This window comes from Neodiprion lecontei, chromosome 5, assembly GCF_021901455.1.
Source record: "Neodiprion lecontei isolate iyNeoLeco1 chromosome 5, iyNeoLeco1.1, whole genome shotgun sequence".
NCBI lineage: Eukaryota > Metazoa > Arthropoda > Insecta > Hymenoptera > Diprionidae > Neodiprion > Neodiprion lecontei.
Window position 1 is genome coordinate 28,119,679 of NC_060264.1, and position 27,826 is coordinate 28,147,504.

A 27,826-nucleotide genomic window follows, 5' to 3' on the forward strand; every position below is an offset into this window, starting at 1 on the left:
CGATTTCGTTGCCCGCGGGTTTTTTTCCTACATGTGGAGTATGTTTGTTTTTTTTTTTTTTTTCTTTTTTTTTTGTTTTTGCTGTCATCGTTTTTAATACCATTACGCATGGATTTTTATTGAAGGGTGGGGAGGGAAAGGAGAAAATATGAGGAGAAACAAAGAAAAAAAAAAAAAAAAAATCAACGACAAACCGAATACATTAGATGTGCCCGCGAAAATATCACAATTTAAAAGCATACTCTTGTCTTTTACTCTGCTTGCACTTCGTCATACGTTATACATACATACCTATTTTCCGTGCTTATATACGCACGTATTTACGTACGATAACAATAATAATAATAATAGTGATAACAATAATAACGATAATAACAGTTAGTCGATACGCTGCTCTTTATTTGACGATTTCATTATGTTACCGACTCCGCCATGGTTTTTACGTATGTGTATGATATGACAATAATACGTTAGAGATAATTATCCTTGATTTTATCCCTGTGATAATTAATTGCTAGATGAAATTTTACATACCATACAATAATAATAGTAATAACGATTATTATTATTATTATTATCGTCATTTTTGCTGTCCGTATCGATTACCAATTTAACATGAGTAGATACAACTTACCCCTGGAATTATCGTGACGTGATTGACGTAGGTTATAGGTACATAATTTATTTACAAAAGTTCCATCTCATATATATATATATATATATATGTGTGTGTGTGTGTGTGTATTTTGATATATCGAGACAACGATAAAACATTTTATTATTCGTCAATTCACAACGCGCTATAACATAATATAATCGTATATAATTACAGTTAACCAATTTCTCAGACATTTCTCCTTTCTCGTCTGTTGAAGTGATAATAAGTAGGGTATCGAATAATGAAAATTGAATGTGTTATCGGTAAAATTATTACGAATTGAAATTCTTATGCCAATTGAACAATGAGATCCGTTTACGAGAAAAATCGTGCAAGAATTATGGACCTCATGTCTGAAAATTTGTTTAAACATTTTTTCGTCTCGATTCGGCATTTTTTTACTATTTTTTTTTTTCTGGCTTCAAAATCATACCCACGAGTTGTATACAATTACCAGCTGATACAGTATGATTAATATTATGTGTTTTATAACGTCATATTTCTTGACTCTATTTACAATGCCTCGTTTCTTGCACTAGGTATCATACATCTACATATCACTACATATTGTTATACTATAGATAAAATATCGTACCCGCAGTGATGATTTTCTTTTATCATTATTATTGTTATTGTTATTGTTGTTATTATTATTATTATTATTATTATATCGTATACCTCAACTTCGGAAAATTGCAGTTCATTTAAATACGCTGTATAATTAAATTACGTTATTCACGTCCTTTTCGTTTCTATTCTCTTTTAATTCTTCTTGTTTTATTTTCTTTCCTTTGTTTGTTTTCTAAGTTCGATTTAGCGAAATAAAAAAAAAAAAAAAAAAAAAAAAATTACAACCAACTCAACGGCACCTCGTTGAACATAATTGTAAAATAAAAAAAACATACGAGAACAACGTATCCTCGCGAAACGACAAAGAAGCTTGAGAGGGAGAGAAGAGAAGAATATCGTTAAAAGTATGTATACGCATTAACGCATACATGCATTGGTGATAAAAGTACCGTATCATTCGTAATCAGACACGGTACAAATCACACAACGATATTATTCAATTTTCATTACAAACTCGTGTTACTCTGTTCCTTTATTTTTCCGACATATGTGCCTCAGCCAAAACACGATCGTCAGGGCTGTCGTGCGGTAGGTAAAAAAAAAAAAAAATCACGAGAATCGAGGGAATAGAAGAAAATGAAGAGAGAAAAAGGAAAAACAAACAAAAAACAGAGTAACAATAAAAGAGAAAAAAATCGTATGAAACAAAGTCAAAAACGAAACTGAAGAGGGTAAAAACAATCCGAGGAAGTAAACGAGAGCAGCAAGCGAGTAAAAAATGTTGGGCGATATGGGGGCGGATAATTCGCCCTAGTATACCGAACTGTACTCGAGATCGTGGCCGGTGTACTGAGGGGGTCCCGGGGGTGGAGGCTGGGGGCTGTACTGCTGCTGGGAGGCGTCCGACGCCCGGCGTCGCAACGCCGCGATGCTATGGGCGCCCCGCCAGTCGGTTGCCTCGCCGCTTCCGTCCGTACCGACGCAGGATACTCCACCGCCGGAAGCTGCCCCCGGGGAACCCTGACCGCAGTTTAAACCGGGACCCAAGCTGCCCGGTTGACCACCGCCGACCGACGAACTCCCGGGTGGGGAACCTCGAGACGCCGAGACGTGAACACCCCCTGTAATCAATGCGAGTGATCCGAGGGTTAGTGGATGGGTGCCGGTTCCGTTTGAGAGGATTCCTGTAACGGGGAAATCTCTTGAAAGTTGAAAATCAACCGCGCATGCGCCGAATAATTCGATCTCATTGGTCGGCGAAATCTTATTCTTGTCTGCGACGCAGGCCGGCCAATCTACGCAAAATGTCTACGTTTGAAGTTTCAAAGAGCATAAGCGTTGAGTTACGATCGCTCTTTGAAGAATCAACTTTCCGACCCGATAACAAATGCTTTCCAAACCTCGCCGAGTCGCTACCTAAATTATTTGAGATTCTAACCTCGAAAATTCGTATCGAAACGGAATTTGACAGCTGAAAACTCGAGATGGCCAGCCTGCACGAACAGCCGATAAAAGTCGCGCATGCGCGGTTGATTTTCAAGTTTCAAGAGATTGTCCAGGTATGTGAAGTACAGTCAGTCTTTACAGGCAGAGTAAGATATCACTTATTTTCACTGTTACCTACGCTTGCGCATCGCTTACGCGAGGAAGCTACCGGTAGCGCCGTTCTACGTAAAGTAATATTCATTAATGCCTTCCCTTTCCGGTTAACTTTTTCTCGCTCCGAAACAAAATGCGAATTAGATTCTATACGAATTATGTGAAAATGACTAACGATGAAGACGACGTGAATAATGGGAGTCATTGTCACGTAATTCGTAGAGAATTATGGAGGGGAGAGGTTAGAAATTAGGAGGACTATCTCCGTGTATAGAAAGTGTCCGTAAAGTAGAGGAAAATTAAGATGGCGTTGCTTCAGCAAAAGTTCTTTGATTCCTAAGCGCCAATCGGATTGTTTCGCTTATTGCTATGAGCGACATTGCGACGACCCGTTGAACCACTATTTCCTGCTTTTGGCGGACACTTTTCCAGTTCAAAATTTGTTCTCCGTATACAAAATCGAAGTTGCATTTTGTTAACTAGCCGGAACGGGAAGGCATTAATGAATATTACTGTACAACGCAGGATGCGAATATCTGAGAGAAAGTTTTATTTACGCGACAATAATGCCAGGAAATGTATTACCGTAATTCGAATTACTACTTATCGTAGGAATACATTTTCTGGCGTTATTGTAGCTTGAAACAAAAAAGTTTTCGGACGTCTTTGACCGGCATTGCACACAGAATAATGCTATAAGTAGGGTTTTTGCGTTAGTGATGCGTGATCGTAGGTAATTGTCAAAGTAAGTGAAATTTCACTCAGTCGGTAAAGACTGACTGTAGCATCCTCTTAAGACAACCGAATTCGGGCCGTGCGTTGCTTCGCCCTAAATCGATCGGAACATTTTCATTCGGTTTGTTACGATACGGTGGAAAATTCGGTATTCGCCAAATTGTTATGCACACACCGAGAGAATAGAAAAATAGATTTTACGCAAAATTGAAGAAAAATATAAAAACATACTTAATATTAACGTATCCGAGAATATCTGAAATAATCGTATGCGCAAAAAAAGGTTTTTAAATCGCTCTTGATTCGACTTCGATACATTTTCGCAACCCAACGGAAAATTGGACACTGAATTACTACTTTACAACTTGCGAATTACTTTGAAGATTTTGAGTTTACAAAATACGAATAATACCATGGTTCTGTTTTACTATGCTCACCGAATTTTAGATAAATTTAAATTTGCGGTAGAATCAGTTGTCCTGTGACATTGCATCGTTACCCCAACACTACGAACTTCATCCTCATAAAATCTCAGGTTTTAGGTTTACAGACTGATTCTTGTCGGAAAAACAAAAAATTCGCTTTCCATACGATCTCCTCACTTTCATATGAAATGTGTCCGTGGAATAAAAAATTAATTTTCATCACCGCTGCAGTGATGGAATTGAAGCGGACAAAATAACCATTATACCCGGTAGTATAAAACAGCAAAGCAGAAGGAACTGAAGAAAATCGTACAAAGCCGACTCGCTACCTGGGTCAGCTTTTAGAGCTTCTCTTAAAAAGTAAAAAGAAGACACGAGCTAAGATAGAGAAAAAAAAAAACCAAGAAAAGAAAAAGAAAAGAAAACCGATTCATCCGCACGCCGCATGCAGGACGATCTCCGCGAAGTCGTATCCTGTATAAACAACGTGTAAAAACGACGCGTATATCCAGGAACACACCACTTCGCGTGTTCAAGAAGCCTAGGTTAGCTTTTGATGTTGCACATCTACTCCACACTCGCAGCGTCTCTAGCGACGGTTGCGCTTATGGGGTTTGGGAAGGGTTGATTATGCGGCTCTGCGCCACGGCAGCAACAGCAGCAGTCGTAAACACCTTGTGGGGGCGATCGGGCCCACCGACGTTGAATGGGCCCGTGAAAATGATTTTATGATGCTCGCGGTAGCCGGCGGCAAACCGGTGGCCATGATACAGCAAGCGGGCCCGATAGCCCAGCTGCTACGTACGAAAAAGAACACTTGAAACTGCAATTTTCAGATACCACAATTTTCTTTTTCTATCCGTTGCGGGGGTCGTTAGTAATCCTGAGGTCATTTACTACTCCCACCCTTACCGACCGAGCAAACTCACCTTTTTTCATCCTATATTAAATAATACAACGAACGGGAAGGGTTCACATCCCAAAAATCGTCAAAATAATTTGTGGTTTTTAGACACGCGTCACTATTGTCAAGTTTCCCGCATTTCAGGGATCAAAAAATGCACAATTGAGATACTTTCTATCATTCCGGAAAAAAATGAAGAGTAAAATGAGCCATCGTGAGACTATTTTCATGTAATATTGACGTCGCTAGATGGTAACTAGGAATTGCTATAATTTCGTAAATAAAAAATGCACTCACGGCTAACCAAGGAACGCTCGGCCTTCCTGGAGAGAGAGACTTTTGATATACCACAATTGCAATGTCAAATTTACATTTCGACCGAACTACCACGGTTATACCCAACCAGAACCACGTGAAGACATCTTCCCCGGTTGATATTAGTCATTCATTGACTTCCGTGACTCAACATCTCGCGATTTCAGCGAATAGGAATACCGAAAGAGCTGCAGGCGGGATTCTCGCGAGATTCTATAAATGAATAGTCCGCGCTTTTAATAGTTTCAACGAATTCCGAAATTCTATTGGGACCCGTACAATAGAAGTTTCTTCTTGCAATACGTATAGATTCATACACAATCTATGTTTACTCTTGCCCAACCTTTTTCAATTTGGCTTTTGAAAGGACGTCGAAGATTTCTTTTACGTTAAGAGAAAGACAATCAATCGTGTAGCTAACTTCGTATAACACGGATATTGTACAGTTTTTGTCTCTGACATGTTCATAAAACGCGTTACAAATTGACAAGTCAGAGTCTTCATGGGTACTGTATTTTTTGTACTGTAGGAAATCTTGAATTTCAACGTTGACAATTTTTTTTCACCTCTATATCTGCCCATTAAACATTGTGCAACGCTTTAAATTCAGCTCACCTTTCAGCTTTCGTGCACTAAATACTGACGCACCAAAATTGTATCTCTATCATAGGGAAAAATGTACATTTTTTTTATAAATTGTTTTTAAACTTCAATTATACTTCGTAAATTCAGCTAAGCTATCATTGGTCAATGGTATTGTTCGATTTATAATTATTTGTGTGAAACGAAGCAATACCATGTGTTTTTGAATTGAAATTTATACATCCAAGGTGCACAATTTCCGGACCTGTTAGTCACGGAAGCCATCCAACATTACTTAAGTCTTGTGGAAACTTATCAGGGAATTCTGAATTTCTTCTCGGGAAAAATCAGGGAATTTTACTTGAGCAAAATTGTCACCACCCTGTTTCAGTCACGTTGATACCAGTTGTGGACACATTCATTGGGTACTTATAATCGGAGATCATGTCCAGAGGCGCGTCGATGATCTACGTAAATCCCAATTTTCAAACAATGAAGTATGCCATCGAGTGCCAAAACTTGTTCGAAGTCGGATTTTAGTAATTTTGAATTAGATAATCGAAGAGATTGAAAGTCAAATTAAAAGATGCCCATAAATGGTATACTTGAGGACATGAATTCCGATACGACTAACTTTTTCGACAAGTCAGTTACGATGTCTGGCGATGCAACCATTGTCACATAAATCGTATAGAATCGAACTCGCATTTTGTCTCGTACCGATAACAAGTTAGCCGAAAGATCAAGGCAATTAATGGATACTACTGTACAGTGATCTGCAAAAAAATGGTGCATCTAGTTACATCACACATTGCAGAATGCCGTGAAGTGCAGAAGTGGAATGACTTACCGGGGCGAGTAGGATGAAAGATTTCATAGGTATGGGATCAGAGATGCAGGTAGACCGACATGCGTTATGCTTATTTACGTACGAACGTCGGTTCGTATGTATAATAACTCGAAGTGCCGACTACCGTGGTGCCCGCCTGCCTATACTCGGCACTTTGAAATGTCTTAATTCACACCTCATAGAGTCTTGTTTGCATCGGTAGAGAGTCGATACAATCGGCGCAAGGAACCGGGAACGAGCGCTCGGAATATTTCCCCGCGTCTCGTCGCGTTGCCTCGGTTTGCTCGGTCGTCTCATCGTCCAGGGAGTGCTAATCATCGTTGAAAAACGAAAAATAAGACCCGCTCTAAAAACTGTTTGCTCACCGAGTTACCGAGCGCTGCGTAAAGGCGGGTGCCACGTCTCGCACCGATCCTCTCGCCTCTCACCCTCCCACTTTCCACCATCTTCTTCTTACACGTACTTCCTCACCTTGTGTGCACATATCTATAAGCCTCGACTATACTTTCCTAACCTCTTCATCACGCGCTTATGTATAATGCTTGTGCCTATTTGCTTATATCTGCACCGCTTTTGCTTTCGCTTCTGTGCGACATGGTGTATTAAACGATTTAAGACTCGGTAGCGCGACGGTCCCGTTTCGTTACTTAGCTCCGGTTAGATACGATCCTTCGAATCCAAGGAGAACCCCCGATCATCTATGCAGGAACGCGATCGCGGATCTCTGACGGAGTTTCGTTCCGGACAATCCGTAATTGGTCAAAGTTGAAGCGACACTTTGATTGGAACATTGACAATTATGTAGCCTGATTTGTTTGAGGGGAGATCATTTCACGGATCCAATTATGACAGACATTCACCCTCTGAAATCCGTCTTGATCGTTTTTTATAAAATATACTAATTGTAAGTAGCAGGCATGCGCGCAGGTTGGAAAAATTCGAGAGGCAGTAAGCGATCGAGTTCATTATAATTCATTCAATACCATTGGAATGGATTTTTAATTGTCACGGTCAAATTGTTCGTGCATCATTCAAACACTTATACATACGGTATATGTATACTCGTAGGCATCTGTGCACTCTCTAGGCGGTAACGAGTGGTAATTGGTACGAACCTCTGTCTCATGAACATGTGATGTACGTGTACTATATACCGTATCTATTACAGGTTACATATATATGAAAATAATATATATATATATATATATATAACAATATGTAAGGTACACGAATGTCAGCATGTTTTACAGGCCATTTTACATTCCGCAACGTTTGTTGGAAATTTGAAATATTTGCTGAATATAGATTCTGTTTGATTTCTGAAAGTAATGATAATTATACTGACAATTAATTTGTATAACACGCACATGCAGTAATTGATATATACGTGTACATTACCAAAGAAAGAAAAGTATTTTTGAAAAGTCACTCGTCACATGTAATTGATCAACAAATTTTGATATATTATTCCAACGGAGTCGAGGATTTTTGGGAAATGCATGTTGATTTCACCAGGGCCAGAGAAGGTAGTTTTTTTGTTTTTTTTTTGTTTGGTTTTGGCTGTATATAGAGGTGTAAAATCGAACGATAAGTAAAGATTTACAGTCGATATTTGCATTACAACATAATATCGAAGAATGACAACGTTGCAATTGCGCGGTAAATATGTATACCAACCATGTCTAGATGAACGTGTACATTTTTTTTAGATCCTTTCAAGGAACATTCTTTCATGGAAGTCGTCATCCTTGAATCGATCGTTACGTTGTATCGATTTTTTTTTTTTTTTTGTCATTAGTGAACGATTGTAACGAGTCCCGGGATCAATTGCCCAACTCATTTTGTATTTCGGATTTCTGTTAGAGGCGTTGGTTGCATACGGCGTATATGCAAATGCGTGCATACGCCGAATATGTATACACATATGTATACACCTATATACGGCGTTTATGTAAAATTTTTGAAAAAAAAAAAAAAAAAAGAAACAATGTATATATCTATACATGTATCTATATGTATGGATATATGATGTGTACATATGGTGGAGTATATGAAGCGTGCGAGAGAATCTTTGAGTGGTGATTTGAGAATTCGAGAGTTCAAGAATTTGAGACAGAAACGTAAAGTTGGGTCCGTATGTTTGCACAGTCAGACCTCAAGGCGATCGCACCTAGGTGCGAGGTCTCTCCGGCTGTGTGCTTACCATTACGCCGCGGTGCAGCCATCTCTCTCCCTCCCTCCCTCCCTCTCTCTCTCTCTCTCCCCCCCTCTCTCTCTCTCTCACACACTCTCTTCCTCCTTGCCCCCTTGACTCGGCAGTTAGGATTTTTCACGTTTTGCTTCGCTGTACGACTTTAGCTCGGGTCGAGATGGAGAGATTTGGGCCTTATAGATGTACCGAGGCAAAGCATCAACGACGGTAGAAAGTTTGATGAATAATGCAGAAAATAGAATTGAAAGAAAGAGTTGACGATTAGCAGGAAAAACGATGAAACTGGGAAATGGATGGATTTTTTTTTTTCCAGAAAATACGTCGTTGCAGATAAATTTTTCATCACAAAACGTTGTTGGATAACTATAGTTTCAATTTTATTCAATTGAGATGACGAACGTTGTTAGACAGGGATATGAGCGTAAAGTTATTGGTTTTCGGTACTTAAAATTGATCGAGAATGAAACGAATGATTCAATTTTATTCATCCCAATGAGGTATTAGCTTCCTTTGCAACAATTAGGTATGCCGATGATTATAAACGGTTGCAATTTATAATTCGTTTGTTATCCAAAGCTAATTCAAAACCTGTGATTCCGTATTAGAATTTTCGAAACACCTTCACCTGACTTGTGAGATGAAAAAAAGTGATTGACGGCAAAAAAGAAGAAAAAAAATAAAAAATTGACAAAAATTGAACTTTGCTCAAAGAAGCGAGGAAATGGTGCAGAAAGATTCAGGGCTGTACAAAATTTCTGCGAACATGGCGTAAGTTTCTTACGCAAATACCTGATACGTGTGATTAAAATTAAGGTGGGTATACCTACCGAGGGAGTTTAGACCGTAGCTAGCCTGGTATACCGTTTGCGACGGACTGCTTATTGGGAGACCAGAGTTACCCAGACCAAGCGACGTGCCCAGACCTCCGCCGCCTTGCTGCCCTAGCTGACCCAGACTTTGGCCGAAACCGCCCATCCCCATCCCGCTTTGACCCAGCTGCCCGAGTCCTGCGGGAAATCAGTGATCGTTGTAGTTATTGCCATTGGCCTTATAGGCGGGGCGATTCCCCTTCTTCCTTTAATTATTACTAGTATTTATTACGCTTTTGATTTATTTGCAGCCTGTTTTTTTTTTTTTTTTTTTTTTTTGTCAATATCTTTGATTTCTCACAAATTTTTATACGCACAGTTGTCCGCAGTTACGTCTGATACGGCCAGGTTTTTTGGACAATCGGTTACGTTGGCCGTGAAAAATTAACCCGGATCGGATGCGAAGCAGGCTCAATCTTTGTCAACACAACGTGACCAATGACCGTGGAATTTAATCCAATAATAAAAAAACTCGATCGTCACGGGTTATGTTTACAAAGATTGAGCTAGTTTCGCGGTCCGCCGGCGGTGGCGCTGCGGGCTGATTATGCATTGCCAACGTAACCGACTTGTCTGACATATTAACCGTCTGAAAATCGGAGATGCGGCCATCGGTTAGTGATTTTGACCTTGTGAGTTGGTATTTTGTGTTTTTACTGACCCGGGCCCATTCCCCATCGATCCGTAGGTGCGTGGAACATCCCAGCGGCCCCGCAAAGCTCGGCAGCAGAGCTCATCGCCCCGAATGGCGGCAGTCCGTGGGATGGCAGCAACGATCCCGGTGACCTGAAGACGTTCGTTGTTTTCTTTCGCTTCTTCCATTTCGCCCGACGGTTTTGAAACCATACCTGAAAACACCGTTAAATAGTAGGTTTTCACTTTTTTTTTATCATTGTCAGTCGGTGTTCGGTATCAATTCGAAAGTTTTGATTTACATTTTGCTCATATCTGAGACCTTGATCTATCAAGCTTGCTGGTAGATTCAAGTTTTAGCTGATACTCAATTATAGCAACAAGTTATTGCGGGTTAATGAAACTTGGTAGCCTGTATTTTGGGAGAAGGAAATGGCGAACTTGAGGTTACACATCGACTGACCTGTTCGGTCACTGTATAACCAAAACTCGGTAATACCGGCGATTCAAGTTCGATCACAACTTCAGGTAGATAATTATTCGAAGATCGCAATGAAGGTGGACTGAGTGGGTAATTCATAAACTGTTGTTCAAAAGTAGTTTGAGACCTGATGAACATGCGTTGTACCGAGAAACCGCCCAATAGTTGAGAGTCCTGATGTACAAGCGTTTTAGATTAAGCGATTCTCTGATCAGTGGTTGCAATAATTGCATAAGAGAATAATTGCGGAAGAGAACGAAGAAAACGGGAATTGCGACGCGTGGTTCAGTATCGAGCGTTTGCGTTCAGAACTTTTTCTCTCGAAATCGAAACGAAGATACAAGAAACTTTGCATAAAGTGACATCTCTTCCCCCGTACGGTGGCATTGCACCGTATTAATCCTTTTCACGTTATATGGGTACAAGTACCGATATGTATACACTAGCGGATGTAATATGCGGTTGTAAATAATAGATGATGTATCGGGTGTGCGGCGGTGGCGAGGACGCGGTTGATTTCAGCCACCCCCGAACCACCCTCGACCCCTAAAAGCCGGCGGACTTGATTTATTGATATCGCATGCAAAGCCGGTCTGCGTTCTCCGAGAACCCCATCCCCATATCGGCGGCACCGTTGGTCTGAACGAGACCGTGGCTGACCGGGTATGGACCTGGCGTACCAGACGTGAACTTACCGCGAGTGGTGCGATCAGACATGAGAAGAGCGAAAAGGGTGGATTCCGCAGGGCGGCGAGTTACTTCGGAGGCAGTTCCGCTACTGCAGGAATGGACAGTTTCGCTCGTATGTAAAGTCGTAAATTAGTACCGCAGCACGGCATTACCACCGGCTAAGGTTGGTATATGTTTGCGGGGGTTGCGATAGGATTACCCACGGCTAATTGGATATATGGGAACCGACGGTGTATCCCGTTGAACCGTTCACTTCCGCCGTCTACATCCCTGGCTCGTATATACCTACGCTGTTCTTTACACCATCCGTTGCGTGAACGACCATCTTCGAGGAAGTTGACGCTGTACTTACCGAAATTTTACCGAGGGTGTTACTCATTCTCATTCAATTTGTGAAATTCAGCCTTCTTGGTGAGTCGGCAACTTCCGTTGTAATGCTCGATACAGCCTCTGATGTTTGTTCGTGACATCAGAAATACTGTGCCGTTCGGAGCTGATTCTGTAATGGGGTTCGAAACAGGCTAGGGATGGATTCTGTACTCAATCTTGACATTCGTAGTCGGAATCTTGAATAATGGTCGTTATCAAATAACTTTATATTAGGTAAGTTGTACTAACAAGTGGAGTCACTCTGATCGAGGAAGAGCTTATTACGTTCATTCTACACTTGTATCTTTATCCCAGAGGTATGTCTAAAAGTGTGCTGGATCGAATGCATCTAATGAAAAAAAAAAAAAAAAACAACTATTCCGAAACTGTTGTTTGGTAGTAGAAAAGCTAGAGAGTACAAATTCCTCCAACTCTAACCATCACCGCGAGTTAGTGGGATAAAATTTTTGGAGCAAGCTCGATGCCGAACGATTTCGTTTAGCCAGTCTCACTAACCGCGTTCGAGAGTTGTCCAATTCAACCAATTTCAATCGAATTCAACCTTTCCAGTCCAGCGTACGCAGAGATTCATTACGAGTTGTTTTTTCTTCTTTCTCTTTTTCTCACCCCTTCATGCGAACCTGCTGACTTTTAGGAAGTGATATTGCGGCGGGCGGGGGTCAGGGGTCGACTGGGAACGACCGAGCGGTTAGCCTTGCGTATTAGGATGCGTGAGGCGCGATCCCGCACCCCAGCAGCTAGGCGCCCTGGGGTTCCTTCTTTCTCTCACTCGCCCGATCCGCCTCCCGTCCACTCCATCCCTCTCTCTCTCTCTCTCTCTCTCTCTCTCTCTCTCTCTCTCTCTCTCTCTCTCTCTCTCTCTCTCTCTCTCTCTCTGGCTGCCACCTCTACCGCAGAGCAGGGTGGGTGCGGTTGCACTGATTTCACGCGCGAACACCGACTAAAAGCCAACGCGTTTTGTGTGCCTACAACCCCGAGGTTATCCGCCTCGTGAACAACCTAATGGAAAAGAGCGGAAGGCGGTGGCGTGGCTCAATTGATCGAGAAGCTTCTTGCCGGTTTTTACTCCCAGCTCATCTTTACCCTATATACTCGAATGCGGAGTCACCTGATCGCGTTCCACTCTTCGAATCCAAACATCGGCTGCGTGGAACGAAAGCAACCGGGTATTTGTTGTCATTCCAGCGGCGTGTACCCGAAGGATGGTTCTTTTTCATCACGGCTAATCAATGGCCGTCAATGATATTAACCATCGGTTAGTCGAGGTTGACCGTGATCGACAACTTTGGGGCGACCCAGGTGAGCTTTCCGAGGACTCCAGTAACACTGTCTATAGGTATAACCGGGTGTGTATCGATTCGGGCGTAGATAGAGGCGCGCACCTTTCGATGACTAACAATATGCCCGAGAAGGGTAGAACCCAGCGGATCCCGGTCTTCCCTCGGGTCCGAATCGAGTCTGTGATACGCGTATATTGAGTCAATTAGGAATATTGCTTTTTAAAAATTGATCAATCATCCACCGATTAGGCCGACGCACGCGTCGGTCGGACAGCTGCGTCCGCCAGCCGCACTTGGAAAGGTGAATTGGCCTCCGCAAGCGGTACACCTGGACAAAAAATCACGGCTCCATAGTTTTCGGGACCTCGGACGAAACTGTTTAATCTCTCGTTTTTTTTTTTGTCTTCCAAGTCATTTTTCGATCGGTCGCGGAGGACACGCGAGCTTTCCAAGCAATCGCTTAACGGATTCGAGTAGGATAAGTTTAGACGGTTACCTCGAACGTTGGGGAGGATCGAGGCTGGCGGCCCATGCCGAGAAGGGAGAAACGGGAGAGAGGCAAATGGGGGGGAGGGACTCGTAAAGGAGGTTCAGCGGGCGTTGATATAAATTGATCGAGCCATCAACGCAAGCGGGAGGATCTGGAGCTCGGCACCCTCGGGAGATATACGACCCTATAATATACTTGTGTTGGTGCGGGATACGGAAAGTCCGCTGTACGGGATCGAAATCTGGTTTTGGAATGGGACCTTTTGCCGGACCAGATCCGCGGGAGGGACCATGACGAAAAATTTTCACAGGCACAGCACGATTAGTTATTATCATGGATTATTGTTTTTAGTCAAATTGGAAACGAGGCAAAGAGGCCACATCGAGTGTTTCACCCAGGAAACTCCAATTTCGTGGTATCTTGATCTTTGAATTATTCGCCGAGTTTGAAACTGATTACCTAGAAATCCCACTGCGAAACAATGGATCGTCATAGTAAGCAATTCAATCGTGAGCTGATTGTGAAGCGACTCTTCAATTTTGCAGAATCCACATTCGAGGGTTGGAGTGTATCGGTACTTTACAGCGCACGAATGAAGGCACTCTCGACCCCATTGATTCTGACAATATCTGTTAAAATAGTTGACAAAAGTCCTTTGATTTCTTTCGAAAAGGTTATCTAATTTCTGTCCAACGAATGTGAATTTGCGTCCAGTCTTTGAAATTTTATGACTTTATTGTCGAAAAGCACGGTTTTCTTTTTTTTTTTTTTTGTTTACCATATACGATTATTGCTGCTTTTCGATGCACGTTCAGAGGGTATGCGGCGAAGTGAACAAAGCAAAGGGTGCGAATCAGGCGACGCGAACCGACTCTCGCGGTCTGATTGATGATGGCAGACGGGAGATCTTCGAAGAGGGGGGGAGAAGAGGAGGTGGTGAGGTACCGGCCGAGGCGCATTACCCAGACCACCCTCGGGGACTCCCGGGGTTTCGCGAAACTCTCTCTAGAACCATCCTATACCCTCCAGGACCTCCTAAGATAAGGGAGGATAAATAGCTGTCCAAATTAAATTTATCCTAGAACCGTAGAACAGCTACTGTCTTCTTTCTATTTTCAGACACCGCTATTTTCGTGCCAAATTTTTTCATCCCTCTCCTCACGTTACGTTTTTTCACGGATTTCACAACGAAAATGAACAAGAACAAGAATAAGCACGAAAAAAGAAAGAAGAAGGGAATATACGAGTCGATCCGTCAACTTTCGGACAGATTTTTAGTGCATACTTTTCGATATGGCTGTCATTTGGATATGTTACAGAGGTAGTGTAGACAAAGATACGAAAATCCTCCAATTTTCAGATCTCAGCGTTTACAAGAAACACGTTAATCATTGAATTTTCGGGACCTTATCTCGTCCAAAAAAGTCTGACATTTGTTTCAGCGTGAAAAAGACCGGTTTTTACGAATATGAGATACATTTGAAGATAGAACCAGAAGAAGTGTAAAAATAGAAAATACACATTCTATTCGACATTTTCGGTCCTGTATATGCGAAGGAGTAAAAACTACATTGATCAAATTTTTTCTTACGAAATGGTAGACATTTTGGACTGGGATAACACGAGATTACAATTTAATCAGTACGGATATAGAATGTATTTAGAAAATTCCGGTTCAGTGATGATTTCATTTTTATCACAGTCTACAAATTTCAAGATATACCTCTTTCCATATCTCGGAGCAGCCGAAAATCGTTGGTATCACTGCGATTATTATAAAACGATAGAGAAATTGTTTTCTCGTTGTCGGTACGCATGCAGTGAGCGTTTTAAGGACGTGCCAGCTGTAACGTGTATATATAGACGCGTTCCCGCATTACTCGCTTGCCGGTTAAACTTGATCCCTTTACGTTTTATCATTATTTTACGTTGGCAATATCTCCGACTTAGTGCTCACACTCCGCGCGTCGTGAAATTAGTCGTAACTACCGGTTAAACCGAAATTTCACGCTGCATGGAATTAACCTCACCGCGGATATGTATAAACAGCGGAAAACGATGCTTGCAATAGCCATGCACAACGGGATATATAACGGATGTAGCGTCTCTTGGGAATAAGGAGGTGAACTATCCCTTGATCATGGGAATTGGTTGAATGGTTTTTGGACCGTTTGCAAGTGTGTCCTTTCATGGGACATTCGGAACGTCGAAACCAGGTCTGAATTAACTGTCGCGGTAACGCAATTGTAACGATGCGTGCTTAAAAGATTCCCTATTATTTCGCAACTTTGCAATTGTTCGAAATTGAGTAAACCGTATCGTGATCATATTTTGAAAACACAACACTTTGTAAGTTATTTTTAAATTCCAAGATACTAATTGTTTTCATCAGCGTTTCGTTACGTTAATGGAAACGTTATTAAACCTCATCCACATCGGATCTTTGAAAACCTTGGTTTCCATTCATTGTGTATAAATTAAACGATCGATGGTGTATTAAGCGTTACATTCGGTATGCAATTTTTTTTTGTTATTTCAGTTTCGTTACACTTCTACGATCCAATGAAATATTTTCTGGGCAAAAATTGTTTGCAATTTCTCTATTGTGAAATAAAAAAAAAAAAACAGAAAAAATCGTATCGGAGAATCCCGGTAAAGAGTACAAAATATCTATGTAGAAAAAATTGTTCCATCCTCGTTCGTCGATAGTTTTCTCAATCCTTTATCTCGTTTCGTCTTCTTCTTGTACCGTGTTGACGTTCAGAGGTCTAAAGAGAGTGCCATCGTTTTCGAATTGCGGTGTTTATCGCCGGTCCCGTCGCCTTATTTCCAAACCTCGAGCCCATTAATACGTCGGGATTTATAAAATGACGAGGCTCCGCGAAAGAATCGAGGGCTGAGGGAGGGGGGGGGGGGGGGGGGTTTGATATGATACGGTGGAATGGGCTCCGGATGATCCAATTCTCCCGGGATACTGTGGCAACACAGTTTGTCCATTGAGCCAACATCCCTGTGCCCCCGGACCCCCTTTCATCCCCCCACCCCTCAGGAATCCTCGCGACGTAGGTGGCGCGTATAGTTTCGGCCGACGACATGTAAGGGCCAATATCGTGCCCTATGTATATTTATACCGCATTAAAATTCACCCTCTCTCAAAACTGCGAGCCTCCGCAATCTCATACGCCTTATGTATGTGCGTATATATAAAACAAGTCGAAAAGGAACAACGGAAAAACAACGCCCGATTTTTTTCACGAAAGGTTATTTAATTTGAAATAGATGGAAGAAAGAAAAATAATTTTAAAAAACAAAGAAGGAATGCTGGAATCATTGTCCACGTTTACTTTCTCTTGTTCTGATTTTTTTTTTTTTTATCCTAGAACAGGTGTCGCGTAATGATTTTCCCTTGTATACAGTAATTTTGATTATTGCCTTAGAATTTTCGTCTAACTCGTTTGCGGTCAGAAAGAAAATGCGAGTTGGATTCTATACACGAATTATGTGACGATGATTCCCAATCTTTCGCGTCGGCTGCGTCGCCGGTCGTTGTCACATGATTCTTATATAGAATCTAACTCGCATTTTTGCCTCGGATCGAAAACAAGTTAGACGAAAGCCCAAGGCATTAACGAACATTACTTTACGTATGTATGTACAACACTCGCGTCTCGCGGTGGACGAACGAAAGTAATCACGGTGTATAAATTTTCGCAGAGAGGGAAGATCGAGTGGGCATGTATACGGATCACGAGGAGAGTCGCATATGCGCTGGGAATTCGGCCCAGAAGTCACCTCGAGTCTGACTGACTCCATCTACAAAGTATTGCTTTCAAAAGAATCCCAAGGGATACGGGTGAATGGTGTCATTGCCGAATCCCGGGGGAATGGACAAGTGACGTATATGACTCGGTGAGAGATCGAGTCTCCTTGTCTTTACCTATATGTATACTCTAAATCATTCCTGATCATACGTATTGCTACGTTTATAATGTTGAAATTTCGCAGAACCGAGCCGAGATTTTGTGAATCTTTTTTTTTTTTTATTTTTTTTATTTTTTTTTTTAATCTTGTAAGTGGAAAATTCTGCCGAAAACACTTGTCAGAATTTCTAACTTCTTTCGTCTTTAGAGAGAGAGAGAGAGAGAGAATTCAAGTTTCGAAGTTTTGGCAAAGTGGAGGAAAGATTCGATTTTTTAATTTTTTTAACTTTTTTTTTTAGTAATCAATTATTTATCCCTTGTTAGGTATTAGTATTTTCAATTGACTTTCGGCTGTTAGACGTGGAAAACCAAGTCGCTTTTAGATTTTTTTATTTCCCGAACGGTGTATCAAATTTATTTTAAATCGTTAGAAAAACGAAAGGCTCAAATTTAACATACAAAGGTACGAAAAAATTTGAACATTCCTTTACCCTCCGTCAGCACGTTTTTTTTTTTAATTTCGTCCGCAAACTGATCAGGCAAACTTTCAGGGTCATCGGTCCAGGTTTTCAGTTTTCACAGCTTCTCCGGAATCAAAAAAAAAAAAATAACAAACTGGCGAAGACAAGAGTTTGAATTTATTTTTTCGCTTATGGGCTGAGATTGATATAACTCGAGGATAAATTCGAAAGGTATAATTTCCATTTTAAAAATTCATTTACACTCAAGCACAATGTCTACAGTACAGAAGTTTGAAATTTAGTTTCTCTCGACTTTAAGATCGGTTCAATACTTTCCTAATCCGATCCTAATGAAATTGGCGTAGAGTGGTGCTCGGGTGTAATCGAAGGGACGTAGACCGGTATCCCCGTCTACGAAAGGGACCCGTCCAACGGTTACCTGGCGCAGTTAACTTAACCGGTAGTTAACTTAACCAAATGTTAACTGGCGTCGTTCCGCCGAGCTTATTGTACAGGGCTAGAAACGCGAATGGCTATCCAACGGCTCGCTGCCGACACAAAATTTTATTCGCGTATATTTGTAAGGTACTTGTGCGTATAACGTAACGTCACGTGCAGTTTCAAACGGCGTTGCACAGCCGCGAAAATTGAGGGCAGGGTTTAATCGACCCTTACTTAGCAATTAAAGTTGGAATTAAATCGGTTATCGTCGCTTCGGCAAAAAGACCGCACCGCGGTTGATTAGCACTCAGTTCCTGAAAGCGCGAAAAAGCGCGTTTCTCCAATCGCAATTAAAATATCGCGAAATCTAGACTCGATATTCGCCATCGAATTCCATCGGTGCGTTGACATTTTACACGTATTCAAACGCAATTATATCTCAGCGATTCAAATTTCCCGCGTATTATATATATATATATATATATATATATGTATGTATGTATAATATACGTATGATATATTTTCAGGATAGTGCGATCGGTTATATGTATTATATATGTATGTAGGTACTCGTATATCTTTTTATTTCTATTTTTTTTTTTTTTTTCAAATCGTCACCTTCGTGTTTTTACCCCCGTTGTTTTGTACATCCACCAGGCTCCTCATTTTTATTTAATCATTCGTTATTTCCTCTTCTCGGATTTCAAGCCGGACGGTTATTTCTAGTCTGTGAATTATTGATCACGCGCAAGTTAGCCGATAATGCATTTTCTGTGTACAGAGCCGGAGCTTTTGTATACTCGTACACATTGCCGACGCGATCGAACTCGCGAAATTTTCTGTTGAATTTTTCAAGTCTCGTTGTTTTTTTTTTTTTTTTTTTTATTTTTTTTTCTTATACTTTACTCGGAACCAGTGACCGCGAGCGACGAGTAAATATACTGACAATACGATGAAGAATCTTCTACCGCGAATTCTACTAGCCATTCGCGTGAAAACTCTGCAATTGAACTCGATTTTCACAATCGGGCAAATTTCCGACGAGTCAGTACGCGAATCCCGTACAACGAGATGTATCCGGAGAAAGAGAATATTTTTTTAGTCTAATATGACAATACATTGTCTTACACTTGTCTCGATTTTTTTTTTTTAAACGGAACAGTTTCCTCCATTTCTTTTTTTTTTTTCTTTTTTTATTCTTTTCAATGTTTTTCGTCCCTATATTTTCCAAACGCGTTTGCTTCGGTTTCCTGTCTCCGTTTTACCGTCTGGCAAAAGTTTTTCGACAAAATGTCACATCTCCAGCCCACGTTGGATCGATTGAAATTTGTAAAAAAGGGGAATAATGTTGTTGCCTGTGTTTTTGTTTAAAAAAAAAGAAAACAAAAAATAAAAAAAAAACAAAAATAAAAAAAATGAGAAATAAAAAAAAAAATATAAGCTTACGCCCCCTCGGTGGAGGATATTTACGACCTGGCAATGGAGAGCGAAGAAGTAGCCTTTGATAGCCGCGCTCGATATCGTCGCGACGCCCGGCGCCGGCGCCTTTCGCGTCTACCGATTGGTCGCTCAACCCTCGGCGTGCTTCAGGTACACGTTCCCTTGGAAACTGTGGAAAACGACGGCCTGCCTACCCTACCCTGCCTTCCCACGTACATGCATACCTATACACGTGCCTGCAGAGAGAGAGAGAGAGAGAGAGAGAGAGAGAGAGAGAGAGAGAGAGAGAGAGAGAGAGAGAGAGAGAGAGAGAGAGAGAGAGAGAGATACCATGGCCACGCTTACGTCTTGGTTACGAACATGGTTATTCTGTATGGGTGTAGGTGTATATAGGGGGTGAATTCCGCATGTATATATATGCGCGTAGAACTCGATGGAAATTCTCTTTCAATTACATTTCGACGATTTGAATTCACCGAACTGCCGCCGCGCTACTCCGAGGACGACTTTCATTTTGTTCCTTGCTCTGTCTGCCTATAAGTTGAGTGCCAGAAGACGGAGGGAATGAGATGATAATACATGGTTTATATATATATACATATATATATATATATATATATATATATATATTTAGGAGGGCTTGTTGAAACGTCTTGACGTATTTTCATTCCTGCCATTTCGGAGATTATGATTTTCTTTCTTTTCGTCTTCGGAATATCGCAGGCTGTGTGTATTTTTTTATTATTAAACTATGTTTAAGTGATCAAGGTAAAAAAAAAAAAAAAAAAAATGCTACTCTAGCAACGTATTTCGGTGGCGATACAGAGACGGATACGATATTTGTTGCAACAGATAGAATTTTGCAAGTTTGAGTAGCCCGTGAAAAATCTTTGCTATCGGAGCGATAATCTCTGCTGTCTTTATATCGATACTAAACTTTAGCTGGATCAGCGAATCATTCATTTTCACGTTGATGAAAAAATGTTTAAAAATGTTTTAGCGTGCTAATATTAATCGTTGATTATTGTTTTCTTTAATGAAAGTGTTGAGCAATTTGGATAAATGAAGAAACGAGCTGATATTTAATCACGAAAGGTAAAGAAATTAATGACTTTGCTTTTTAACTTTACAATACATTGTCGTTTTCTACAAGGGACAATCTGAATTAATGTTCTTAAAAAAATGAACGGCTAGATATTTTTTCTAATTACTCGTCATGTATAGTTAATACCAGTGAGGAATTCTGAAATAAAGATCGAAATATCTCAAGATCTACAGCCGTTGAGTAGAGAAATGAAAATTGTTCTGTCTTCTGAATGAAATTTCAAAATTTTTCGTTACAGCGACCAAGATTCAATCGCGAACGCTTTTCTTCATCGATATAGGATCTCGAACAAGTTATTTTAGGACTTTTACTATATTTTTCAATTTTATTAACCATGTATAATTATCGATCGGATTTTATTTTATTTTTTTTCCTGCGTTCGAAAAGTTTTAGTCTTTGGATTGACTCTCACGAGCCTTTTCCTACCAACCGAGATACCGCAAACTCATAAAACGCCTTAGACAGCAAGTCCTACCAGCCAATTCAGAAATACAATAAAATTTTCACGATATTCTCTCGCAAGCATTAAAACTTTATCAGAATTAACATCATCAGAAACCATTTAGCGTTATTTATAACTCGGGGAACTCAAAAATGACTACAGAAACATCTTGAAACCACCGGTTTTGAAAATGTGTTCAATTTATGGAGTCTTTATAATTGCGGGTAATATTAAATTTTCCGATTACAACTGCAATTCTAATTTGTTCGTTACGTTTTCGAGTGTGTTATTAATTCAAAACGGTGAAAAGTATTATCAACGTACCCACCTAATTTACGATATTAGTAGTGAGAAGAAAAATTTGTGTAATAATTGAAGAAGTCTTGCCGATTAAGGGTTTCGTATAAAAATATCACCTCACACTTTCGCACGAGTCTGTCAGTTTCCGTGCTATATAAGTGAGTGAATTTCGCGCAGCGCGCGCTTCCACCCTCATTTTATATGCAGACGGCACACGTTGGTTGACTGACGGTTCGAGCAGGAGATAAAATTTTCATGATATTCTATTAGTCCGGCGTTTTTCCCGACGTGCCGGGCGGCTCAAAAAACGGAGGTCCACTTTTTACGCACCCCCCGCGATTTTCCGCCCTTTCACTGAACGGTTCCTTTCGATGAAAAAACGACGCCTCGAACAAAAAGAAAAAAAAGGAAAAAGAGTAAAAAAAAGCAGTCTCGGGTTGGTCATTAAATTGTCTCCGCAAATGAAATGCCCGCACGAGTTAATCGTTTGCAACTCGATCAATCGTCAGGATCGTAATCAAACTGAACGGATAATCGCGTTTAACGCGTTCTGGATAAATTTTCCGAACATCCTAAAGCACGGATATTAAACGTGAAATTGTCATTGATGCGTGGAACAGGTTTACCCAGACGGGGATGAATAGAATGGGAGAAAGATGAATGGTTGTGTTTAGATTTGCGTCTGCTAATTCTCTTCGCACACGAACATACGACACCATCAACTTGTTTTTGCGCATGCTTTTCCCTTTTTGAAGATGATGTAATGCTTGGGTGGACGAAATCGCGGCGCAGCGTGCAGTATGGCGGTCGGGAAAATTCAACCCCCGTAGAGCATTCGTCGGAGGGCTTAGCAACTCGCAAGTTTCGCCGCATCAGTTTAATCCAAAAAGCCGCATTAGGCCTCACAATTGATTCTCAAACAACTCCCGTAAACTCCTTATACACGTAGCTGCACGCCGGCCTGCAGGAATTTAACCGACTTAGCAGCATTTACCGGCTGATTAGCTGCTTATAACGTTAGCGTTTAGGGTAGTGGTAATTGTAAATGAAGTTGAAGCTAGCAGAAAGAGTTGGCAGCCAAACGAGTTAAACTCTTTGAGAATAGAAGAAATGCAATTCAATTTTACCCTCATGATTCTATAAAAGTATTGGGGGTTCAAGGTGTTTCACAAAATTTTTATTTTCGCACTTCACCACCTTGTTCAAATGAATATTGGAACGTTTGGCTGCTAGTTCTGGCAGCTAGCTTCAGCCTCGGGTAATTGTAACGGTGATGGGATGGAACAACCTACATTGTAGAAGAAGAAAAAGAAGAAGACGACGACAAAGTAGCAATATTAGTACTTTTAATGGGACTTACTTGAACGCGACTTTCCGTCAGTCCGATTCTCATTGCGATTTCTTCCCGCATGAATATGTCGGGGTAATGCGTTTTGCTGAAACACCTCTCCAGCTCGTTGAGCTGCGCCGGTGTGAACCTCGTCCGATGCCGTTTCTGCTTCGCCGGTTTGTCGTCACCTTGACCGATCGACCCCGAGTTTCCTGAAATCATGAAGCACCGGGTCGGGGTCGTTCAGTGTATCGTCCACTGGACGTCTCCGTTAGAACGAAGTGAGAGAAAAAGACAACGGACACTCGCGCATGGAAAGTATACTGGTAGGTGTGATTAGGAACATTGAGACACTTATAGGAGAGCGAGGCCATTGCTGCACACACCGTCAATGGTGAACGCGTCTGATCCGAGCATAGTTGATTGCAACCCGTCGAAGCTGAAGTCACTTAAATTCACCCCCAAAATGGGTTTGATTCTTGCTTGCTAAGGTGCGGGAGATCTCTTATTCCTACGGAGGGTGAAAAGAAGGACTCCAGGTCACAAAGTTGCCAGAATGGTGCACCGGCTCCTTTTCTCCTTATCCAGCGTTACATTCGCCGGTGATTTTACACTCCGTTCCGTATTTTCTCCTCCTCCTCCTCCTCCTCCTCCACCTCTTCCTCTACTCCACCTCACTGCAATGCATGTTTGGTTTTACGCGCAGTTTTTGCTTATCCTTTTCATCCACCGTTCCTCCGTCGCACGGTTTGTTCTCAATGTTTTCCTCCTCCTTTTTGCTCTTCTCATCCTCCTTACCGTTGCTGCCGCCACCCGTTCGTTCGGTCCTGGTGCAGTTTAAATTTGTATAGGAGCAGTAGCTCCTACGTGCAGTCCAAGCGGCTAAGGAGCGAGTCGTTCGCGCACCCAGAGGTACACCCGACGACGGGGAGGAGACGCACGAACGCCGGTTGGTCACTTAGCATCGAGGTGTTAGAATCGTCACCGGCCTCTGCTTCTAGGCGAACAAATACCACCACACATTTGTCCATCCCCACGTACCCCCGACACTCGACTAGTCGTCTCGGAGTGTGTGGCTCGCTCACAGGCACGACCACCACAACCGCGACTCTTGAACCTGCCTACCGTTGCACCATAAGTATGCTTATTACGCAATGAACTAGTTAGTACAGCAAGAGCATATGGGGTACGTTTGCAAACCAGCAGAAATAGATTCTTACATGCCTACGTAATACTCGGGCACGAAAACGATCATGTAAGTATCTGCGGCACTCCGTCTTCACCACGTGAGTCGTTTCCATTTCAGCTTATGATTTTCTAACGTACTCCACACCCGGCTACCGGTGTTACGCTAAAAGCGCGGCCGGTCTCTAAAGTTTGTGATATATCGTAGATAGGGACACGGACCACCTCGGAGGGTGTATCGACTCACTAAACCACGGGTGTATAGGGACGGTATCAATGAGAACCGAGTTTACAACTCGCCTCTTTATTCCTGTTTTATTTTTACGGTCATCTCTGATGGTTTTATACCAATTTTATTGGCGGGCAAACCTTCTTTATTATACCGCCGGATGTTCGGCGCGCCTTTTAAACCCGTAGGTCATTACCGCAGCGGTACCTTCATCCGATACCGTCTTGCAGAACGATGCACACTGACGTGCCAAAAGGGGTGAAAACATCACCGTGAAATCTCGCAGCGTACAATTGTTATATGGTGGAAGTGTCGAGTTGGCACTTGAACCTACAACCTCATCGTCTGCACCGCGTTACGCCGGGCACGTAATTCTTCCACTTCGAGGTAAAGGAGTGTCGCATGGTAGCAGCAAGTAGCCGAGGTGGTGTAGGCAATGGGCATAAATGCACATAGGAGTGCAGCACCCTCAGGAGCGGGGTAACGACGGCTAAGTGTCGTCTGGTGTGTGATCTTGAGCGTATGGTATACGATACGTGTGTATACGGGGTATACATAATACCCGAAGTGAAGAAGTTTTAAATCAAATAAAAGGACTCTAACCAAACTTTAACTCACAGTAGACTTGTTTAAGTAGCGTCTAAGAATACTAATTAGACACCGACACGCCGATGCCTTTCATCGACGCGCTTCCTCTCGTGTACCTCCGTGTTTTACGAACACATGACTCGCTACTACTTTTCAGTTTTTACACCATTTCTATACTACCGCGGCAAGAACTGTTCCTCCCGGGTCAAATGTCGCGCGGTGTTTCCGGTGGATCGAACATTCGACGCACCATTGATTCGTCGTCGCACCTCCGTCGATGATGATATGTTTTAATAACGTTGCGGTCAATTCGCGGATTTATTGTCACACGCGGTTCAGTACGTTTCTCGCAAAAGGTAAACCGTGCGAAAAGGTTGAGAAGATCGATGGTTGGGTTAAAAGTGAGAAAAAGTAACGTCGAAACCGCGAGTAGTTCGGGCGAAGTTAACTGTCGGCCACATCCGACGGAGACCGAACCGACGGCTGATTGTGAGGTGTGTCTGGCTCGAGGTCGAGCAACTCTACTGGTTCCTTAACTTCTCGGCTAATTTAATCTGAGTGAGTTAAGTTAATTACGCTTATCAGACCCGCGAGCTCATGGCCCCGTGGAGGGAATTAGAAGGACCCGTGCAAAAACACGCCACGTGCGTTCGCTACCGCATTGCTGAAATCTGTCGCATTTGAATTTTTCTTGTATTTTCTGTTTCTCGATACTCTTGCTGAGTATGGAATTTGAGCATCGGATAAGTAGAGCAAAAACGTGATGCCAATATTAAAGTCACCCCAAAGATTGTTTCAAAACTGTTCTTATCTTTATCGCTGATCAATCAAAACCGTAGCTCCGTTTTCACTGATCAGTTTGACGGACCTTTATTCTTTTGACGGTTCAAATTGTTCTTCTTTCCCTACAACCAAGGTAGGGACTCACGAGTGAACTTCGCTTTGGCATTGAACCGATAATGATACATACTTGTACGATATTCGTCGGTGATTTGAACGCACGGAATATTTTTCATGTCGCGCAAGGTGTGAGTGTGTACTTAATAAACGACGACACACTTTATCCTACATCTTAATTTCAAGATCATCGAAGATTTGACGACAGTATTCAGTATACAGTCGATACTATACTCTCCATGTTCTAATACGTTTCTCTTATTTCATCAACGAAATTGATTCGGGGAAACTTTTACCGGAATACACTTTTCTTCAACGGTGGTTTGCCGTATCAAACATGTATATACATAGGTAAAACCATATCGGGTTTGATCGGCATGGTGCAAAATCTCGATACTCCAGACACATGTGAATACATTAGTCTTTTAATCGTGCACCCAAGCCTTTCCGGCTTGCGGAATCAAATGTCACACCGTTTCGAGGTTTCTCTGTCTGGACTTCACTCCTCTTTCGCTCGGTGGATTTGTGTTTTTATATCCTCTTCGTGTCCTTGAGAATTTTCAACACTAAGGAGCGTCGAGGTGACTCGAGGTATCGCAAGTGAAACGGTCCCGTGTGTAGTGAAACCGTTGCAGGTTTTGTTCTCTTGGGGTGGAATAAGAAGAAGTAGAAGTAGAAGAAAGAGACAAAGATGAATTTATAGAACGACGATTGGGGGGATGGTGAAACTGTGTTACAAGGGGATGATGAGAAGAGGTTGAACAGTGAGTAAAATTGTAGAGAATTGATCTGGTGGTGAATTTACCGGGGATTCCGTGTATGGAGCCGCCGGTGGAGATGTTGTTGAGCATGCCTTCCCAGGAACGAAACTCAATCCTGGTAGAGGTATCTTCGATTGTAACACTGTTTCCTTTAACGAACGTCAGAATGATATTTGATCCCCGGTAAGGGACACCGCGCGACTTTTATCGGTGGTATTTTACGGGGTCGGCACGACGGCGGCGGTCCAACTTTTGACGCAATAATTTACCCAGTGAAACTCTCGTCGTCGATTTATTGCGCCCTGACGATACACTCTCATCGATAACCGGCCCGAGCCTTTGAAAGGCAGACAGCGGACTGCCCGCCGACTGCCATATCGGCCCTCCGACTCCCACCAAGACGACCATTCGCCCCCGCCTCTTATCCCCCACGTAGACGATCCCCAGGTTGTGGGCGGGATATTAAATCGCGAGTTTCCGACCTCGCCGTGACTACCTCGACGACGATGCTTTGCGTTCCCCACCGCACGGATACACCTTCACCTTATACCTACCTACTTACCTATCTACCACCTATCTGCGCTTCCACGACTGTGATACAACGAAAACATATTCTTTATATACACCCTTCTACGCCCGAGAAGCACGCCCGGGTAGGTACTCTATGCACTCAATATCCACCCTTGATTCACATCCTCTACTCTACAAACTGAGGGTCAACATTTTTATCATGCAAATGCAACACTCTTTGTTCATGATTGTGATGAAACAGTACAAGCTGTTCAGTAAAATTTTTATACTAAATCGACCAAATTCTCATGATTCTATGGATTGATCAGAAGTTAGGTTCTTATTTTGCCTGCGTTCATCAATAGTTGGATGAAAATTCGATTCGAAATCCGACAATATTGGAATCATTTGAGACCGACCAGTACCTACTTAAATAGTTCGATACCAGGTGGTGTGCGCGATCAGAAATTTACATCATCGAATAGCGTTGCTTCTGTATGATTCATGCCAGGCATCTTGTAGGCATTGATTGAC

General features: G+C 42.0%; 1 protein-coding gene across 2 annotated transcripts; it reads right to left on the minus strand.

The window, feature by feature from the left end:
- LOC107225519 (homeobox protein orthopedia-like) lies at positions 1–27,266 on the minus strand. 2 transcript variants are annotated; one of them, XM_046739669.1, is made up of 6 exons: positions 23,921–24,000; positions 23,509–23,799; positions 23,153–23,334; positions 10,381–10,567; positions 9,678–9,857; positions 1–2,349 (listed from the first exon to the last, which is right to left on the minus strand). In XM_046739669.1, the coding sequence occupies exons 2-6, from the start codon at positions 23,537–23,539 to the stop codon at positions 2,039–2,041; spliced, it is 891 nt and encodes a 296-aa protein (XP_046595625.1). In that variant the 5' UTR covers positions 23,540–23,799; positions 23,921–24,000; the 3' UTR covers positions 1–2,038. The 2 variants fall into 2 exon arrangements, with proteins under 2 accessions (XP_046595625.1, XP_046595624.1); XM_046739668.1 differs by lacking the exons at positions 23,509–23,799; positions 23,921–24,000 and adding an exon at positions 26,827–27,266.
- Between the last annotated feature and the right edge of the window lie 560 nt (positions 27,267–27,826).

Excerpts from the sequence above, each read along its gene's own strand:
- LOC107225519 (XM_046739668.1), bottom strand. The coding sequence starts at position 26,872 with ATGCTCAACAACATCTCCACCGGCGGCTCCATACACGGAATCCCCG. Across the intron at positions 23,335-26,826 it reads CTCCATACACGGAATCCCCG|GAAACTCGGGGTCGATCGGT; the intron begins GTAAATTCACCA and ends TCATGATTTCAG. Across the intron at positions 2,350-9,677 it reads CTACGGTCTAAACTCCCTCG|GGGGTGTTCACGTCTCGGCG; the intron begins GTAGGTATACCC and ends CATTGATTACAG.